The 21,937-nt window shown below is 45.2% G+C and overlaps 1 protein-coding gene across 2 annotated transcripts in view; it reads left to right on the top strand.

Moving 5' to 3' along the window:
* The first annotated feature begins 12,948 nt into the window (after nucleotides 1-12,948).
* SYNPO2 (synaptopodin 2) overlaps nucleotides 12,949-21,937 on the top strand; it is a 324,643-nt gene continuing 315,654 nt past the window's right edge. The window contains exon 1 of one of the 2 annotated variants that reach the window (XM_040418272.1): nucleotides 12,949-13,161. In XM_040418272.1, coding sequence (XP_040274206.1) covers nucleotides 13,057-13,161 — 105 coding nt within the window. In that variant the 5' untranslated portion in view covers nucleotides 12,949-13,056. The remainder of the gene's footprint in view (nucleotides 13,162-21,937) is intronic. The other variant, XM_040418274.1, reaches the window with a different exon arrangement.

The raw sequence follows: 21,937 nt of genomic DNA, 5'->3' as shown, positions 1-21,937 counted from the left end.
TCACGGTTAGATTGGTACTATTTTGGGGGGCATACACCTTTTTGATCGCTTGGTGTTGCACTTTGAGTGATGTAAGGTGACCAAAATATTTTTTTTTTAACACAGTTTTTATTTTATTTCTTTGACAGTGTTCATCTGAGTGGTTAGGTCATGTGATATTTTTATATAGCCGGTCAATACGGACGCGGCGATACCTAATATGTCTACTTTTCATTTTTTTTCCTAATTTAAAAAATATATATGTTTAACTTTATTTTGGGAAAAGGACACTTTTTTTCCCTTGAAAATAATGAAAATGATAATTTTTTAAAACTTTTTTTTAAAAACTTTTTTTCACTTTATTTTTTGTCTCACTGGGGGCTTCAACTTTTGGGTGTCTGATCCCCTTTACAATGCATTACAATACTTCTGTATTGTAATGCATTGGCTGTAAGTGTTTTACCACTGTAATACATTTACAGCCTGCTTGCCTGTGAGATCCAGGGGGCTGGATCTCACAGTCTCTCCTGGAAGGCAGCCACTATGCCTAAGGAAGGCATTGGGCTGCCCTCCCTACCATAGGGTCCGCGTCACAGCAGCGCGGGGACCCCATGGACACCGGCACTCATGAGGGTACCGCAAGTGCTGCGGTCAGCGCTGACCGCAGCCGTGCAAGGGTTAATGCGCCGGCATCAGTGTTTTCACTGATGCCGGAGCATACAGCAGGGGTCCGGCTATCAGTGATATCCGGACCCCTGCCTCTGATCGTGTGGGCGCAGCTCCTGCACCAGCCCGATCAGCGCGCCGTACTTGTACTGCGCTGGGATTTCTGTCTCGCATTTCTGCGCCGTACATGTAAGGCGCTGGTATCCTAAGAGTTAAAAGACTGGTACAAATACATTTTGGCAAAGTAGATATATTCCAGATAATTTAACATCATATCACCAAATGTCAGACTCACAACAACCCCACTTACAAGCTGATTGAATACCCACCAACGCTACAACAAGGCTAGTGTTTAATACAGTGATAACTTGGTGGGTCTTAACATTATAACTACCAGAACTGTTTAAGTCCAACACCAGCATCACATTTCTAATAGTAATTGAAAGGAGAGTACCTAAAAATGCTACTTGCCATTCAAGGGAATAGGATGGAGATGGGGAACAGACAGAGATTTCTAGGGCAATGTAGAGAGGAAACAGGTAAACATGAATGGGGTGCTGTGTAAAAGCATGGTGGGGTAAAGTAGATGATTTCTATGTGTGACAGAATTGTCACAAACCTCTACTATCCAGAGGATAGGGTAAAAGTGATGTGTTTCTAACATACAGTATTTAAATACAACAATGTGATTTCCTAATAAGTGGTAGGCAATTAAGAGTGCCGCATTTGTGTGAGGGGAGGCGGGGCGTTCACTATTTAAACCTGGCCCTCCTCCCCCCACTTGTCGGTTCGAACGATTTCGAATCGGCTTGTGGGTTGGTGCCAGAGAAGGGCGTGCGTCACTGGAGGATCGGGGGATCGGCTGCGTCGGGCTCGTCGCTACGGTGATTAGGTAGGCAGGGTGGCTTGTACACCCGTCTCGCTATGTATAACATGTGGGGCTGCCGAGCGTGCCGCCGGTCCCCAGCTGCGATGGAGACTGCCCGCACTCCCGATCGCTTCCGGCACCCCGATACAGGCACCCCGATCCGCTCCAGGCCCTGCGCCAAGCACCCCCGCTCCCACATGCAGCGTCCCCCAGGCGGGCACCCCTCACCTGTGGCTCAGCAGCGACGGGTCACGACGTCCGCTCGCATACCCTGAGCATCGGTCACGCCGGCCGCCGGCTCCACGACGCAGCGTCATACTGTATATCACTCACTCCCGTATCAGAACATAAACATTTGTTCCGCCGTAGAGGAAAACGCCGTCCGCTCACACAGTGATCTATTCATTAGCTGCAATCAGTAAGTGGAGGTCCAGCTGCAGGATCAGGGGGCGGAAGCTGAAACCTATAGGCGATTAATACGCCGCGGCTTTCCCTGTACAAATAGTCGATAGCGGTGGGCACGGGATGCAATGTTCCACATGGCGGAGCGCAAATTCCTCACAGCCGATCCTGATGCACGTTCTCCTGGTAATTACAATTAGCGAGGCAGTGAAGGTGCACATGCTTATGTGACTTTCAGTCATGTCTAGGAATCCGCTGCAGAATAAACTTGTCTTCTTTACTGCGCCAAACTCAGGCAAGACAAGATAAGCAGATACTCAGACATGTGCACTGTATAACAAGTTATGATTTCAATGGTTAATTCTAACCTAGAAGGGAATCACTGGCTTGCTGCGCTCCAGCAGGTCCTGGCTTGATAGAGGGCGACACCTACAGGCCCATACTGGTACTGCAGTCCAGGTGCAGGGCTCCTCTGCTCAGGCACAGTGGCTAGGTACTAAGGCAGGAGTAAAAAAAAAAAAATAAATTCAAATAAATTTGGAATATGTTCAAGGATCAAATATAAAGAGGGCTTCAAGGAGGGGGGCTGGCCACATCACTTTGCGCACGCAGCCGGGCCGCCCGTAAGCCCATACGGTCAGTCAGGGGGTTGGTTCGGGCGCAGTCACAATAATCCGGTGGTTAGCTAGGGAGCGGTGGCATGAGTGAAGGGTCGCCCAGCCGGCGTGCGCTCACTCACACGTCTGTCCTTGGTTATTCAGGTCCACAGGTGGTGGGCTAACTTACGATACTGTGGGGTTCGTGGCTGTCATGGCCGCCAGGTGAGTCAGGGGTGGTGCATGCGGGGTCCAACCCCCTCTTTTCTCCTGCATAGGCTTGGGGGACGGGGGATGGTGGACTATTATGTCCAGGCCTCTGGCGCATCTCTTACAGGGTGGCGCCTACAGTCGTGGCCTTTGGTGGGGGGGAAAAGAAAAAAATAAATAAATAAAATAAATAAATAAATAAATAAATAAAAATGGTATAGATAGGAATGTTGCTTTGCCAGGTCTGTCACGACTACAGACTCCTTATAAAGCCCTGCCACGACTGCAGGCATCAGTCTGTCACGACTACAGACCCGCTCTAAAGCCCTGCCACGACTGCAGGCAACAGTCTGTCACGACTACAGACCCGTTATAAAGCCCTGCCACGACTGCAGGCATCAGTCTGTCACGACTACAGACTCGTTATAAAGTCCTGCCACGACTGCAGGCATCAGTCTGTCACGACTACAGACCCGTTATAAAGCCCTGCCACGACTGCAGGCATCAGTCTGTCACGACTACAGACTCGTTATAAAGTCCTGCCACGACTGCAGGCATCAGTCTGTCACAACTACAGACCCGCTCTAAAGCCCTGCCACGACTGCAGGCACAAATCCGTTACGACTACAGACTCATTATTCAGACCGGCCACGACTGCAGGCATTGGTCTCATGTCAACAGACTCACGAGGTAATACTACCACGTCTACAGGCGATGGTCCGTTACCGCTACTCTCGATGTAGGGTCCCCTCACGACTACAGGGGCTAGTCGGTCACATCCACAGACTCGGTCACACTCCCGTTAACTACAGGCACTGGGTGGGCATCTACGGGTAGTTGCGTCACGACTACGCACGTGGGTCAGCCACGGGCTGGGAGGTCAGCCTTCACAGTCACAGGTAGGTCCAGTTAGGCTTCAGTCTCCCAGCGGGTTCCAGTCACAATAACCAGCCCCTAGGTGAGGGGGGCACTCCCGCACCGGCGCAAAATGCCAGGGAGCTGTGCGGCTCCTCACGCGGCACACGGTTCAAACCAGCGGGGGCCGGGGCCCACGGTAAAGGAAGGGCTCCCTCTGATCCGGTGCACATTGCCAGGGAGCGGCGCTGCTCCCCACGCGGTACGAGTGTCCAGCCGGCGGTGGGTCGGCCCTAGCTGAGGAGGGGGGCTCCCCCGCACTGGTGCATTCTGCCAGGGAGCAGCGTGAGCTCCCCACGCGGCTGGGGGGTAAGGCTCCTCATCTTCAATAAAGTCTGGCATGGGCCGCCGTGCCGTTAGGTAGGTAGGGATCAGGGGAAGGAGTACTAGGCTCGGTCAGAGGGAGCAGATCATAGGCGGTGGCTGGCTTCCTGCTGCCGGCCGTACATAAGGTGCCAAGGGGGTTAGTTAGGCACAGGATGTTAGTTAGTCCGTGCAGGTGATCTGCGTTATACCATGCTCTTCATGCTCGTATTCAGAGCTGTGCCCATACGGGAGCTGCTTAAGTGGTTGATAGTGAAAAAAAAATAAAAAATAAATAAAAAAATACATTTTTGAGTCTCTCACGCATGGCTTCTATGTGTTAGTTTTACACATACGGATCCGCCATTAGAGTCTCTCACGCCTGGCTTCTCCGTTTTAGGTTTACACATATGACTCCGCCATTAGAGTCTCTCACGCATGGCTGCTCCGTGTGAGTTTTACACATACGACTCCGCCATTAGTCTCTCACGCCTGGCTTCTCCGTTTTAGGTTGGCACATATGACTCCGCCATTAGAATCTCTCACGCATGGCTGCTCCGTTTTAGGTTACACATATGACTCCGCCATTAGTCTCTCACGCATGGCTTCTCCGTTAGGTTCACACATATGACTCCGCCATTAGAGTCTCTCACGCATGGCTTCCCCGTTTTGGGTTTGCACATATGACTCCACCATCTGAGTCTCTCACGCATGGCTGCTCCGTGTGAGTTTTACACATACGACTCCGCCATTAGTCTCTCACGCCTGGCTTCTCCGTTTTAGGTTGGCACATATGACTCCGCCATTAGAATCTCTCACGCATGGCTGCTCCGTTTTAGGTTTACACATATGACTCCGCCATTAGAGTCTCTCACGCATGGCTTCTCCGTTTTAGTTACACATATGACTCCGCCATTAGAATCTCTCACGCATGGCTGCTCCGTTTTAGCTTTACACATATGACTCTGCCATTAGAGTCTCTCACGCATGGCTTCTCCGTTTTAGGTTGGCACATATGACTCCGCCATTAGAATCTCTCACGCATGGCTGCTCCGTTTTAGGTTACACATATGACTCCGCCATTAGTCTCTCACGCATGGCTTCTCCGTTAGGTTCACACATATGTCTCCGCCATTAGAGTCTCACGCATGCCTTCCCCGTTTTAGGTTACACATATGACTCCGCCATTAGAGTCTCTCACGCATGGCTTCTTGGTGTGAGTTTTGCACGTACGACTCCGCCATTAGTCTCTCACGCCTGGCTTCTCCGTTTTAGGTTGGCACATATGACTCCGCCATTAGAGTCTCTCACGCATGGCTGCTCCGTTTTGGGTTTGCACATGTGACTCCGCCATTGGAGTCTCTCACGCATGGCTTCTCCGTTTTGGGTTGCACATGTGGCTCCACCATTGGTCTCTCACGCATGGCTTCTCCGTTTAGGTTCACACATATGTCTCCGCCATTGGAGTCTCGCGCATGGCTTCCCCGTTTTGGGTTGCAAATATGACTCCGCCATCTGAGTCTCTCACGCATGGCTTCTCCGTTTTAGTTTTACACATGACTCCACCATTAGAGTCCCTCACGCAGAGATTCTCCGTTTTAGTTTTACACATATGACTCCGCCATTAGTCTCTCACGCATGGCTCCGCCATTAGTCTCTCGCGCATGGCTTCTCCGCTTTAGGTTTACACACAGGACTCCGCCATTAGAGTCTCTCACGCATGGAGGTAAAAAAAATAAATAAAAAATTCCTCAGCAGGCCCGTAGCTAAGAGACTGATGGCCAATTCCTTGGCCAGTAATACTCTGAGGGCTTACAAGACAGCTTGGCGCCTGTTTCAGACATATGAGAACACCTACCCGGCCACCGGGGGCCTATCACTCACCTATTGGGCTTTGTCGGGGTTTTTGCCACTCTCAATTAAACCTGTCCTATAGCATTGTTAACTATACATGGCAGGTATTCAGCACCATTGGTACAGGCTACATCCGGACCTACCGTCACTCTTCTCCGCCCACCCGATCAAAGCGGCGTCGAAGGGTTTGCGCAAGATGTCTGTTGTGAAACTACATGGGCGTCAGCCATTTACCGGTAGCTTGTTCAGGCCGTGACAGGCAAACTGCAGGGGCAAACCGTTCGGGCCGCAGGTTAGCGCTCTGGTAGAAACAGCCTTGTACCTGGCTTTCCATGGATTCCTCAGGTCAGGCGAGCTCATGGGCACCAATACACTGGCTGGGTGCTTGCGGAAAGGTCAGCTCATCCGGCGCGGGTCCATCTATGTCCTCACCTTGGCCTCGTCCAAGACGTCACGGCCGGGGCAATCAGTGGCGGTCAGATACTTTCCCACGGACAGCAGATGGTGTCCGATGCAGGCCTTGGAGGCTTGGCTGCGTAGTATTTAGTCCAAGCGGCATGTTCTCCCGTACTCGAACTAGGCAATGCCCGGCTAACCACCGCGGCCTTTCTTACGTACATTCAGGTTAGTTGACAGGTTCAGGGGTCGGTCCTCGCTGGATCACAGGACATTCCTTCCGCATGGGCGCGGCAGCGGCGGCGTCCATGCATAAGGTGCCAGTACATATCATCAAACGGTTGGGTCGTCGGAGTTCCGCGTGTTCCATGCATAAAACGAAATATCATTGGCTTTCGAGTTTTGGTCTGTAGTTTCTGTTATCAAGTTTTCAAACTCCTATGCATGATTCTTTTGGCCCCTTTAGGCTACCCTTCGATAAGCAGTTCCGGCATAACTCTGCTGCTTCTAGGTTGGGGGGGTGGAGTATAGGCTTAGGTAGGGTACCCTCTCAGCATGAGCCGATCCGAGCACAAGTGGTAGGCAATTAAGAGTGCCGCATTTGTGTGAGGGGAGGCGGGGCGTTCACTATTTAAACCTGGCCCTCCTCCCCCCACTTGTCGGTTCGAACGATTTCAACCCACCCAGGAGCCCTCCCTTCTTTCAGGTCTCATCATTGGGGTAGCCCCCTTTAGGCTACCCTTCGATAAGCAGTTCCGGCATAACTTTGCTGCTTCTAGGTTGGGGGGGTGGAGTATAGGCTTAGGTAGGGTACCCTCTCAGCATGAGCCGATCCGAGCACAAACTAAATACAAAAATTATACTTCAAAACAGGTTTCAAACAGTCGAGCAGAAACATAACACCATAGCAATGTAATCTAGAATAGATCATACATCACATTCTCATAAAGAAAACTTACATGAGAGTCACAAGGTGCCACTCCTCTACTGAAATGTAACACTGCAATCATGTATTAGAATAGGTTAGAGTCAGCAGGATGGCAAAAAATTGTCTGGATGTTGGAAGAGGTCACCATGCAGCGCATGAAAATAGCCTTTGGTTTCCCTCTGAGCGACAATTGGATGAACCTACATCCTCCTACATCTATGCGTTTCATTCTAATCCCGAAAGCGCCGTTCTCCAAAGCGTCAAGAAAGTAGCCAGGCAATCAGAATTTGCCCAACCGATGCAGAACACATACTACCACTAGACATAGCATCACCTGCATGCCAAACAAGAAAAGCCAAGTTCTGGTTGTTAAAAGCAGTAGAAAATTGCATCTGATGAGACACCTGGCCTGGTGTTTATGCACAATCCATTATTCTGGCCTAAAATCAAACCTGTGAGATTTGTGGTTCGTCCTTAAAAAATGGATGTAACAAAAAAAATAAAAAATTGACCCATCACGGATCCAATATGAAGAGTGTTTTTCACGTACGTCAAACTGACATGGAAATGTGGACGAGGCCTTGATCAGAAAAAATCACACAAACTGTTATACAGTTTCTCCAGAGTATGGCCTCCTGCACACGACAGTATTTTTTAACGTCCCGCAAAACGTGGTTCCGTTGTACTGTGATCCGTGCCCATTTTTTCTTCCGTGGGTCTTCCGTGATTTTTGAAGGATCCACGGACATGAAAAAAAATATATAAAATCTAAGTCAAGTTTGCCATTGAAATGATAGGAAAAAACGGATCACGGACACGGATCACGGACGCGGATGATAATCTTGTGTACATCCGTGATTTTTCACGAACGCATTGACTTGAATGGGTCCGTGAACCGTTGGCCGTGAAAAAAATAGGACAGGTCATATTTTTTTCACAGCCAGGAAACACGGATCTCGGATGCGGCTGCCAAACCGTGCATTTTCCGATTTTTCCACGGACCCATTGAAAGTCAATGGGACCGCAGAAAAACATGTTAAACGGGACAACGGCCACGGGTGCACACAACGGTCGTGTGCAGGAGGCCTATGGCAGTTTCCCATATGTCATCAAAAACTTCTGTTTGGGAACACCCAAGGATCAGGAGGAAAGCAGCATAAATTGGACATGGAATTAGCTGAAATAATTTTTTTTGTATTTTTTTTGTATTTTATATCTGTTATTACTTTTGCACCATAAAATTACTTAACCTCTTAAGTACTGGGCCCATTTTTGTGCTTGCATTTTAGTTTTTTTCTCCCCGCATTGCAATAGCCATAACTTTTTCATTTTCCATTTATGTACCCATATGAGAGCTTATTGTTTGCAGGATAATTAGTGTTTCAATGGCACCATTCAATTTACCATGACTTGTATTGAAAAAAGGGGGAAAAAAAAACACACAATTCCAACAAGGTTTTTTGGCTTTTGATATTATGGCATTCACTGTGCTCTAAAAATGACATGATGTCCTTATTCTGCTGCTCAATACGATTACAGCGATACCAAATTTTCTTTTTTGTTGTTTTACTATTAAAAATAAATAAAAACCTTTGAAAAAAAATATCTACATTTTATTTGCATCACCAGAATTGCATCTGGTTTCCGTTATTTTGGACATAAAAAAAGTCCTGCAGACAGGACTTTTGTTTCCGTCCAAAATAATGGAACCGTGACGGAATGCTGGTTTCCGTTTTTTTCTTTTTCTATTTTTTCTATTCAACTCTATTAGGACAGATTTAGGCTACTTTCACACTTGCGTTCGGGGGTTCCGCTTGTGAGCTCCGTTTGAAGGCTCTCACAAGCGGCCCCAAACGGATCCATACTGCCCCAATGTATTCTGAGTGGATGCGGATCCGCTCAGAATGCATCAGTTTGGCACCGTTTGGCCTCCGTTCCGCTCAGCAGGCGGACACCCGAACGCAGCTTGCAGCGTTTTCGTGTCCGCCTGGCCGTGCGGAGCCAAACGGATCCGTCCAGACTTACAATGCAAGTCAATGGGGACGGATCCGTTTGACGTTGACACAATATGGTGCAATTGCAAACGGATCCGTCCCCCATTGACTTTCAATGTAAAGTCAGGAGTCTCTATTAATATACCATCAGATCGGAGTTTTCTCCAATCCGATGGTATATTTTAACTTGAAGCGTCCCCATCACCATGGGAGCGCCTCTATATTAGAATATACCATCGGATTTGAGTTAGATCGTGAAACTCAGATCCGACAGTATATTCTAACACAGAGGCGTTCCCATGGTGATGGGGACGTTTCAAGTTAGAATAGCAGGGGGCAGACCCCCCCTCCCCCCCTGTTTTTAACTCATTGGTGGCCAGTGCGGCCGGCCCCCCCTCCCCCCCCTGTTTTTAACTCATTGGTGGCCAGACCGATCCCCCCATCATTGATGGCAGCGGAGAGTTCCGATCGGAGTCCCAGTTTAATCGCTGGGACTCCGATCGGTAACCATGGCAACCAGGACGCTACTGCATTCCTGGCTGCCATGGTTACTTAGCAATTTTAGAAGCATTATACTTACCTGCGATGTCTGTGACTGGCCCGGCGCTCCTCCTACTGGTAAGTGAAAGGTCTGTGCGGCGCATTGCTTATAGCACAGACCTTTCACTTACCAGTAGGAGAAGCGCCCGGCCGGTCACAGACATCGCAGGTAAGTATAATGCTTCTAAAATTGCTAAGTAACCATGGCAACCAGGACTGCAGTAGCGTCCTGGTTGCCATGGTTACCGATCGGAGTCCCAGTGATTAAACTGGGACTCCGATCGGAACTCTCCGCTGCCACCAATGATGGGGGATCGGTCATTTTAATTAGCGGGGGAGGGAGGACGGTCACACTGGCCACCAATGAGTTAAAAACAGGGGGGGAGGGAGGGGTGGCCGGCCACACTGGCCACAGATGAATTAAAAACAGGGGGGGGAGGGAGGGGGGGCCGGCCGCACTGGCCACCAATGAGTTAAAAACAGGGGGGGGGGCGGCCGCACTGGCCACCAATGAGTTAAAAACAGGGGGGGGGAGGGGGGGCGGCCGCACTGGCCACCAATGAGTTAAATACAGGGGAGGGAGGGGGGGCCGCACTGGCCACCAATGAGTTAAATACAGGGGAGGGAGGGGGGGGTCTGCCTCCTGCTGCCTGGCAGCACCTGCCAGGCAGCAGGGGGCAATCATGTACACAGTTCTTTAGTATATTCTAACTTGAAGCGTCCCCATCACCATGGGAATGCCTCTGTGTTAGAATATACTGTCGGATCAGAGTTTTCAGGAAGTGAAAAATCAGATCTGAAAAAAACTGTTATGCAAACGGATCCGTTCTGAACGGATGCAAGCGTTTGCATTATAGGAGCGGATCCGTCTGTACAGACACCAGACTAATCTGCTCTGAACGCAAGTATGAAAGTAGCCTAAAACGCAATGCCTTTAAAGAGTTTGGCTTCCCGTTATAGCAATTCCACTATTTTCCATTTTAATCGCATTTGAACGGAGTTGCAGAGAGCGATGAGGAGAAAGCAAGGCTATTAAATATTTTTTTCTCCGCTGTATTTACTGAGGAAAGTAAACTGTCAGATGAAGTTCAGAATGTAAAAGTAAATTTCCCATTAAAAGGGGCCTGTCTGACCCAGAAAGAGGTACAGCTGCGTCTTAAAAAATATAAAATAGACAAATCGCTAGGACCAGATGGCATACACCTCCGTATCCTAAGAGAATTAAGTAATGTCATAGGTAGGCCCTTATTTCTAATATTTAAGGACTCTATGTTGACACAGAGTGTTCAAGTTCAGTGATAGAAAACAGAGGGTGGTTATTAACGGTACACTCTCAGATTGGGTCACTGTCACTAGTGGGGGTACCAGAGGGGTCAGTATCGGGCCCTATTCTCTTCAATATATTTATTGATGATCTTGTAGAAGGCTTGCACAGTAAAATATCAATTTTTGCAGATGACACTAAACTGTGTAAAGTAATTAACATGGAAGAGGACAGTATATTGCTACAGATGGGTCTGGCTAGATTGGAGGCTTGGGCAGAGAAGTGACAGATGAGGTTTAACACTGACAAATCTAAGGTTATGCCCATGGGAAGGAATAATGCAAGTCACCTGTCCATACTAAATGGTAAAACACTGTGTAACACTGACATGGAAAAGGACTTAGGAATTTTAGTGGACAGCAAACTAAACTGTAGAAACCAGTGTCAGGCAGCTGCTGCCAAGGTCAATCAGATAATGGGTTGCATCAAAAGGGGCATAGATGCACGTGATGAGAACATAGTCCTGCCACTTTACAAATCATTAGCCAAACCACACATTCAGTATTGTGTGCAGTTCTGGGCTCTTGTGAACAAGGCAGACATAGCAATACTGGAGAGGGTGCAAAGGAGGGCAACTAAAGTAATAATTAAAATGGAGTAGAGTAATAACTGGAGTGGACTACAGTACCCAGAAAGATTATCAAACTTAGGCTTATTCACTTTAGAAAAAAGGCGACTGAGGTGAGATCTAATAACCAGGGGCGTAACTACCATAGCGGCAGACCATGCGACTGCTATGGGGCCCAGGGCAAGAGGGGGCCCAGTTGGGATCATCTCCTCTTATACTGGAGGTGAAAACTTGGTCAGGACTCTACCCTTTAAAGAAACAACTTTTAGCAAACGAGGCAGTGGAAAAAATGGCCAAAGGGTCAATAAAAAGGGTTTAGGCAGAAACCCTTCTGTCCTGTGTGGGGTACTTGGTTTGATCCTTGCTATGGGGCCCTTACTTCTCTATGTACGCCACTGATGGGGCCCTTACTTCTCTATGTACGCCACTGCTAATAACTATGTATAAATGCATCAGGGGGCAGTACAGAGATCTCTCCCATCATCTATTTATTCCCAGGACTGTAACTGTGACGAGGGGACATCCTCTGCGTCTGGAGGAAAGAAGGTTTTTACACAAACATAGAAGAGGATTCTTTACGGTAAGAGCAGTGAGACTATGGAACTCTCTGCCTGAGGCCTCTTGCACACAACCGAATGGCTTTTTCAGTATTTTGCGGTCCGCAAAAAACGGATCCGCCAAAAATACGGAAGACGTCTGTGTGCATTCCGTTTTTTGCAGAATGGAACAGCTGGCCCCTGATAGAACAGTACTATCCTTGTCCGTTATGCGGACAATAATAGGACATGTTCTATCTTTGAACGGAAATACGGAAACGGAAAGCATACGGAGTACCTATCGTTTTTTTTGCGGATCCATTGAAATATATGGTTCTGTATATGGTCTGTATATGGAACGCAAAAAACGGAACGGAAAGGAAAAAAAACATTGTGTGCAAGAAGAGGCCTAAGGCTCCTCAGGTTCACTGCATGGGGCTGCACATATGTAGAAATACACGTCCATACATACCAGTCACTGAAATTTTAGTTTGGGGACTCCTTTGATACAGGATGTTTTATAGTTTCAGCATCATGCATGGGGAGGGCAATATACACAGGTCTGGTTAACCTTCCTATCATATTAATCCTGCATTTTATATATAACTGCTACTTCTATTTTGTAAATCATATACATTTATACTTAGGTTGCAATTGCTGAATGTTGTTTATTGCACAGTTTCCTGTGCTGACTGAAGCAGGTTACAGTAAGTCGTCGAATGCTAATATTATGAAAAAGAACACTAATGTTTTCCCAGGATCTGGGGGATGGACATATTCCTATGACGGTGCAGTGGGCTGATCCTTGGAGGTCTCTGAATGTATTACATCCTCCTCCATAACCACATTTCAATGTGCAATAAGTCAGTGAGTGGTGCTGTACATACTCAGCTGGTCTGCTCCCAGCCCTCAGGTTCACATTCGAAAAAGTTTCTGTCACCATCAAGAAAGGAATTTAATCTTAACGACAAGTCAAGATGGGCACTGGGGATTATATCTGTGTAACCATGAGTGGGGGAGCACCCTGGGGCTTCAGACTGCAAGGTGGCACAGGGTACCAGGAGCCTCTTCATGTTTGCAAGGTAGGCAGACTCTTACCATCAGTGTGTCCTATGTCAATGTTACTTTATGTTCATGCTTGTATATGAATGTTGCATACTTATGCTTACTTCCACTGGCTTATTTGGTTAAAATCTCATAAAACTCATCAGATATATGGCTTGGTTTTGTAAAGAGAACTTTAACTTTCATCAAAGTCTTAAGTCAGCTGCCAGAAAGTCTTTGATCATCAGTGATCACTGGGAATTCTTCACGTCAGACTCAGAATATGATGGCTTACATGTCATGTATAACATACTTGATGACTTGTAATAACTTTGTGCAGACATCATGGATGTAGAGCTGCCTCTAAATATATTTCAGCTATATACACAGCCCAGGGGCACTGCAAGAACTAACAAATGTGGTAATGTTTACACTGAGAACATGACTAATGTCCGTTTAATGGCATACAAGCCCTGCTTCAAACCGGATTCACATTTTATGTGGACCACAATTGCTGGATAATACATCAAGCTGCAACCAAATCCTAACCACACTCCTTTGCATAGATTAATACACAAGTATCTAGATCATGCCCATTATTATCCTATATAGAAGCATATAGGCAATATAATAGATTTGCACAAAATGTAAAATAAAAAATGATGCATTTATACCGTAGCTGGTTGAGTATGTCGCTAGGCATGTCGCTAGGCACTGAAATATATATAAATATATATATATATATATCCTAAAAAATGCACCATTACAATATTCAAACAGATTATGATACAGTCTACTATTTAAAAAAAACAATTTACCCTTTGCCTAGTATTTAGATCTATGCATAGCCCGAGCACAAAACTACAAAAGTCAGCTTTGTTTTTCTAAAGTGAAAATTACTCAGGAAAGGATAATGACTTTTTCCCTGGCATCTTAACACACACATATGGGCATAGTGAAATCCTGCCACCTAGTGGGATGCTCTTGCATTGCTCCTTTCATTGCAGAAGTTTGTAAAGTTTTGGTGTCTGAAATAATACATAATCTGTAACAATATATATTTGGATGAAGGGTAGGAGGCCACATCGGGCATTTACAAACTGGAGCTGTTTAAACTTTACAGTTATAGTACAACAGCAAACAGCTGTAGGAATGCCTTATTTCCTTAGGGTACTTTCACACTTGCGTTTTTGCTTCCGCCATAGAGTTTCGTCCTAGGGGCTCTATACCGGAAAATAACTGATCAGTTTTATCTCCATGCATTCTGAATGGAGAGCAATCCATTCAGGATGCATCAGGATGTCTTCAGTTCAGTCTTTTTGACTGATCAGGCAAAAGATAAAACTGCAGCATGCTACTGTTTTAGGGCTCTTTCACACTTGCGGCAGGACGGATCCGACGGATGGTGAACAGCATGTCGGATCCATCCTGCCGCAAGTGTGAAAGAGCCCTTATCTCCGGCCCAAAAAACGGAAGACTTGCCTGAATGCTGGATCCGGCATTTTTTTCCATAGGAATGTATTAGTGCCGAATCCGGCATTCAAAATACCGGAATGCCAGATCCGTCCTTCCGATCTGCGCATGCACAGACCGGTATTAATGTGAAAAAAAATTGAAACGGATCAGTTTGTCCGTATGACAAACGGACAGACGGATCCGTTCCTGCAATGCATTTTTAAGACAGTACAGTATCCTGATCAGTCTTCAAATGCAATCAGTTTGCATGCGTTTTGCTGGATCCGGCAGGCAGTTCCGGAGACGGAACTGGCTGCCGGATTTCTCTGCCGCAAGTGTGAAACTAGCCTAAGGCTACTTTCACATCTGCGCCTTTGCTATCTGGTTTTGAGAACCAGCATGGGATCTCAAAACCACTGTGAAATGCTTCCGTTATTATAATACAACCAGCTACATCCGTTCGGAACGGATCTGGTTGAATTATATCGAAAATTTACACGCCGGATCTAGCACTAAAACCATTGTAAGTGAATGGGCGCTGGATCCGTGTCCTGCTTGCAGTGGTTTTGTGTCCAGCATGGGAATGCAACAAACCAGAATGGAATGCATTCTGGTGCACTCCGTTCCGGTTTGTTCAGTTTTGTCCCTATTGACAATAAATGGGGACAAAACTGAAGTGTTGTCTTGCGGTTTTATGACCCAGTGCCAGATCTCAAAACCGGACAGCACAACACAGATGTGAAAGTAGCCTAATTAAAGAGGTTGACCCATACAGCCCATCAGGGCAATTTCTGTCCATAAGATCTATTAGGGCGTATGGATATCATAGAGAGGATTCTATTTAGGGGTCACCTCTTTGAGAACGAGCAGCTCTTATTCTGCATTACATGGATAGCCAGTCATCTGTCACATCCCCATTCAGAATTGGCTGTTTGTTGTGGGAGTTAGAAGCCGTCACGGCTCCTTTTCTAAATGGGTTATCTCAGGGGAGATAAACCCTTTTATAGAATTTAAAGGGAGTCTCTGAGCAGTATTTTTCCCTACAAGATAGCTGACAGCACTAGACAGGAGACCTGGAAATAATTTTGTGTATGTGTGTGTGCCTCTGCTGCAGGTGTCTTCTGGGTCTTCCCTAACACCGGAGTGCCCTTTGCTCCACAACCTTTTCTTTCATGGCTGTAGCAGAATGCTGGATGGGCGCTAAAGCCATCGCTCATTGTCAGTCATGCTGCTACCAAAGCCTGTTTCAACAGTTCTCCAAGTTTGCAATCTAGCACTGACAGACTCCCTTTCAAAGAAACAGGTTAGCAGTTGTCCATTTTAGCAAAACTTGTTTTCATAATACCTTTTAGGTAATAGAGGGGGATTCTCTGTTTTGGATCTTCTTCTCATTAGTGGAGAGCACTCTGGAGGACTTGTCCAGTCCTCCATTACACAGTCAACCTTTTGCATTGAAAGGGCATCCTGTAGTGTGTAATTTCCCCTGTGAATGCACGGCAGGGAAGCTGAACACTTACTGCAGGGTTTCCCCACAGATCACAGGGGGCAGAGGGATACTTTGTGATCTGCTATTGTGAAACAAAAAGGATTTCCAAAGTGGAGAACCCCTTCAATCAAAATTGCTTGATACGTTTTTGATTTTTGTGCACAAAAAAGTCTTACTGCAGAGTTTGTACATAGCCACAGACCTATACTTTTCCACTGTAATCAGGCTCACATGGAAAATTGTGTGGTGTGAATTAAGACTTAGTGATATCTCTATTAAATCTTTCTTATATTTGCATCTTAAAACGTTATTTCAAACATAATTGTAAAAAAAATTGTACTTTCATTGAAAGCAATTGTTGATATACACTCAGCGACAGATCTGTGTGTAAATGATTGTGCAAATTTTATTTTCTCTGTTGTTTAATTTGGTATACAATTACAAAGCCCCTGTTTTCTGTGTGTATTGGCACCAACTGGCCATTTATAGTGGTAATAATGGGGGCTTAGTTTGGTCATACCTGGTGATACTGGTAACACCCACATCAGCCAACTGAACCAGTGCAGTAGCTGTAAACCTATCTTGTACTCAAACCACCCAACCTTTTGGGTGGCCAAAGAGGGACACTTACACATTATTGTGTGAAAGATGGCTGAGGAGGGTCATGGCTGTAGCTAGTGATTGGCTGAGCAGCAGTGTCATTTCCTGTCATGTGAAGGCTCACAGGAAGTGGGGTGCAGTCGTGACCTGGCACCATCAGAACTGAAGTGGCAGGGGATCAGTAAGGTGGGTATACAGTAAAGCATGTTCACTGTGGATATACAGTAAAGCATGTTCAAAACTTTTTTTTTCTTGTGATGGAATACCCTTTTAATTATTAGCATAAAATCATCTTTATAGAACTTTTAAGATCCAAATTGCTCCAAATAAATGAAAAAACCATGTTGAGGTCTAATATGCAGGTATGAAACAGAGAAAAAAACTGGCGTAGATCATTTAGTAAATGACCCCTACATTTTTAAATCTTATAATGGCATGAGTAAATAAAAAAAATGGTATAAAAATTATTAGTGCTCCTCTTCTCTCACCTTCTTTAGTGATTTTAGCGATAACACTGGAAATTGTCAAGACTGGAATCGTCGAGGTGATCGTAAATAGCGAGAGGCGCCTCTCACTATCAACGATCAGCTCGACAATTCCATTCTTGTCAATTTCCATTGTCATACATCACTCCACCGGCGGTTTGGCTCCTGCCCCAAGGGTTTCTGATAGTTCCAGCTGCACCGACAAGCACTTCTCCTTCGTTCTGCTCTCACTAGTGTTGTGCCCAGGTGAGCAGACTACATCCTCTTTTAAGGAGCACATCCTTACTTATTCACCCTATGAGCGCCTTTCTCTCTCCAGCCACACATTGTGATTTTAGGGATAGGCATTTCTACTAATCCCCCTCGCTGCAGATCTATCTGGACCCATGCTTTGACTGCTACCCAGGAACTCATAGCTAAACGGAACCAAGCCTACACGCGAGCTATCTCTGAAGTGATTGCACTCATAGACCAATACTCACAACATGAGCTACTAAGAAAACCCAACCTAGATGGCAAGCTTGGAGAGAGAGCTCTTTTGCCGAACATGTCATTTAAAATTCTTCCCTCCCTATTACTTATGATCTTGCCATTTGCCTAGTTAAAACTGGACTTTGAAAATAAAAATCATATAACAAAATGAAACATTCTACAACATTATACCCCTAAATGAATGCCTAGAACTTTTTAAATGGTATTGTATCTGCACACTTTTTTCAGACCTATGCAAATATGCAGTAGTGCCCCAAAATGAGGTACTTTTCTCCTCCTTCATACTTGTATGACCTATGAAGCCATGAGGTTCCAACTGCCAGTCCAGTGACATAACTGTATGTAAAAGCGTGTGAGGACAGGCAGAACCTTGACATACTGTAACATTGTGGTGCACAATGTGGTTAAAATAACCCCACATATTTGCTGTTTCCATGGGCATAACAGCCTAAACTTTGACGCCTTGGCGCTGTAGACATTTTTGACAGTAATTTAGTTATTTTTTCATTTCTGCCTTCCTAAATCAATGTTTTTTATTTTTCCCCTGAGTCCCCTGAGGGCTTGTATGAGGGCTTTCAGTGGCACCACTTTGGGGTGCATACAGTTATTTTTTGGGGAAAGGTTATAAAATAAATAAATGCCACTGTACATAAGACATTAACTTTACTTTGATTATGGTGATTCTAAGTTTATATAGTTGATGTTTTTCTACTTTTACACAACAATTTTTTAAATTAAGCTGTAGTTTTTAATGTTAATATTTTGGGGTAATTGGCCGTCTTTTTATCAACAATATTATACCATTTAATTACTTTTGCACGTTTTACGAAAAAGTCGCATGTTCTATTAAAAAGTCTCATAAGATAAGCATGGTCCTCACTGGAGTGAAATTGCGCATTTTTTTGCGACTTTTTAAATAGTCCCAATAGTAAATCTGTCTAGAGATTCATTTACATAAGTAAACACGCCCACTTTCAGAAAACTGGCGAGCATAGTGCAGAGCAGTAAAAAGTCGCAAATTTGTGCGCAGTTTTAGCGTTTGCGCATTTTTTTGCGACTTTTTCACTCCATTATTCTGACTTGAGCTAATGATAAATCTGGCCCTATGTATACTTTCACTTGTCACAACATAAAATATAGTCACGTTCCCCCTATTGATTGTCAATGCGGAAAATATTAATGTTCCACAGCAGTACTAGCAGATATTGGCAGGGTATCCTGTTGGTATTTGCCTGTCTCAAATAGTGTTCATATTTGTTTAACTATGATCTTGTTGTGGCTGTTTTGTATATTGTAAAGTCACTAGTATTCACATAAGGTACCTAATGCTGTTGCAGTCCTGTAAGTGATAGCATTGATACATTTGACCGGTAATTGAACTGGGGCAGGACACTAGAGTGGCAGGGTTTTTCCATGTAATACTCATATTGTTATTTTATCACATCCCTTGGATCCAATTTTAAAATGTCACAGACAAAGGGGGTAATTTATTATCAGATATACACCGATTTTTGGTGTATATCTGGTGCATATTTCAGCACAAAGGTTATTTGCACCGCAATCTGAGCGTTTTCCCTGCTCACGGCAGGTCTAAAAAAGGGGGCATGGGCGGAAAGGGGGTGGGCTAACAGGCTTGTTTCATTTATAATTTTCTACAGCTGTTTTAGGCATAGAAAATGGTCTAAATCTATGCCAGCAAGGGAGCTGGCGCAGATTTAGACAGGTGGTAGATATGCCGGCGCCTCTACATAACTTAGCTGCAGCCAGCACAAAGGGGTATTAAGACCAGCGTCTAAAACATTGGTCTTAAAATAAAGGACCCCCAATGTCTCAAATATGTATTTGCACTTACTTTATAGTAATGCGTCTGAATTGAGACTAGTAGTGCATTCAGGCTTCCATGGCCAACTCTATTGTGATTCCTGAGCTACAGTTGCTGTTTTTACTACACATGCAGGTTTTTGTGCTTCCATTGCTCAGCTTTGGAATTCTGTCAGCTTAGACCTGTATTATATCAAACCAGGCCGTTGCTAAAAACAAGAATGATGATTTAAAGCAGGCATGTGTCCTAAGAAAATCAGTATAAATCAGGAATTCCCTTGTGGATTGATGTGTAGCCCCTGAAGATAAAACTGTTGAAGCATGTGAAAGTGCTTCTTATCTTTTTATTTATAATGTTAGAGCAATGGTTTCCATTAGAGCGATTAAACTACTAACTAAACCAGTACTAAGAATATTCCTTTGTGAGCATAAGATTTTAATGTCAAATTCAATACATAATCAGTTTTTAGGGTTTTGCTGTCTCTCATATCATTTAAAGGGAGATCATATTAGATGCAATCATACAATCATGTTTAGGTGAATGGGACATGGGTTATTACCAGTTTTTGATTTGACAGAAAGATGGCAGTAATCATAAATGAATGGTATATGCACATTTTCTGTGCATCGAATAACCTCTCAGTCTCCTACCTCCTTCGGCACTTCTGGCTATTTTTAACATTTGTCCTGCGGTGTGAAGCACTCTAGTAAAAGCTACAAACTACATTCCCCTGTGTGTGATGTGCTCCTGCCACCAGCCTCAAAAGAGTTGAATATGTATGGTATCATTTATGTGGCTAAAATCCTCATTGGTGGTTTCACTGGATAGTGCTTTGTGCATGCTCGGCTCTACCTGCAACACAGATGCCATCTACCTGCACAAGAAGAAGATAACAGCAGTGATGCATGTAGAACAGCACCGTGTGGGTAAAATGTGCATGTTTGTCCTGCCACTGGCAGAACTTCAGGATGACATTGGTAGGGACAACAGACAAGAAAGAAAGACTGTGAATGGTGAACTGGTGGGAGTGAGAACTCTTTACTGCTTAGTTAAAGGGGTTTTCCAGGCTTTTAATATTCATGACCTATCCTCAGGATAGAGGTCATCAATATCAGATTGTCATGGGTCCGACACCCGGCACCCCGCCGATCATCTGTATGAAGAGAAGGCACGTGCCGTGCTTGCGGGCTGTCTCCTGTGCCTCTTCATGCTCGCTGCTGCTATGTATATGGCAAGCAGGAAGTCTCTTCATACAGTTGATTGGCAGGGGTGCCGGGTGTCGGACCACCGCCGATCTGATATTGATGACCTATCCTCAGGATAGGTCATCAATATTAAAAGCCCGGAGAACCCCTTTAATGATAAATTTTTATTGGATAAACTTTTACATTGGGACAACACGGTTAGGTCTCCTGCACATGACCATATTAGTTTTGTAACCGGCAAATGCAAATTTCAAAATGAACAAGAATAGGACAGGTTTTATAATTTGCATGGCATGCAAATTAATAAAAATTTTAAAAAATATACACCCGCCCAGCTGTGGGATAAGCTGCCTGTGATTCCTCCACAGAGGTCACTTGAATTCTCTTGTCCCATCTAAGAAGGCTAGAACGTTGTATCATCTCACTATTTTACCAGATGTATGTGACACCAATACTACTCCAATACTACAACAGAGTGTAATGTTCCCATAGTAAATGTATGAGTTCCTCTTTCCGTGGTATGGCTAATGATCTAAGCTCTGCTACCTGATGGATCCTGCTTTTTCATTATGATACCTTTTATTTGTTTCCCAACATACACTCACCTAAAGAATTATTAGGAACACCATACTAATACGGTGTTGGACCCCCTTTTGCCTTCAGAACTGCCTTAATTCTACGTGGCATTGATTCAACAAGGTGCTGATAGCATTCTTTAGAAATGTTGGCCCATATTGATAGGATAGCATCTTGCAGTTGATGGAGATTTGAGGGATGCACATCCAGGGCACGAAGCTCCCGTTCCACCACATCCCAAAGATGCTCTATTGGGTTGAGATCTGGTGACTGTGGGGGCCATTTTAGTACAGTGAACTCATTGTCATGTTCAAGAAACCAATTTGAAATGATTCGAGCTTTGTGACATGGTGCATTATCCTGCTGGAAGTAGCCATCAGAGGATGGGTACATGGTGGTCATGAAGGGATAGACATGGTCAGAAACAATGCTCAGGTAGCCCGTGGCATTTAAACGATGCCCAATTGGCACTAAGGGGCCTAAAGTGTGCCCAGAAAACATCCCCCACACCATTACACCACCACCACCAGCCTGCACAGTGGTAACAAGGCATGATGGATACATGTTCTCATTCTGTTTACGCCAAATTCGGACTCTACCATTTGAATGTCTCAACAGAAATCGAGACTCATCAGACCAGGCAACATTTTTCCAGTCTTCAACAGTCCAATTTTGGTTAGCTCGTACAAATTG

Source organism: Bufo bufo, chromosome 2, assembly GCF_905171765.1.
Source record: "Bufo bufo chromosome 2, aBufBuf1.1, whole genome shotgun sequence".
Lineage (NCBI taxonomy): Eukaryota > Metazoa > Chordata > Amphibia > Anura > Bufonidae > Bufo > Bufo bufo.
This window is presented reverse-complemented; position numbering and strand designations above follow the sequence as displayed.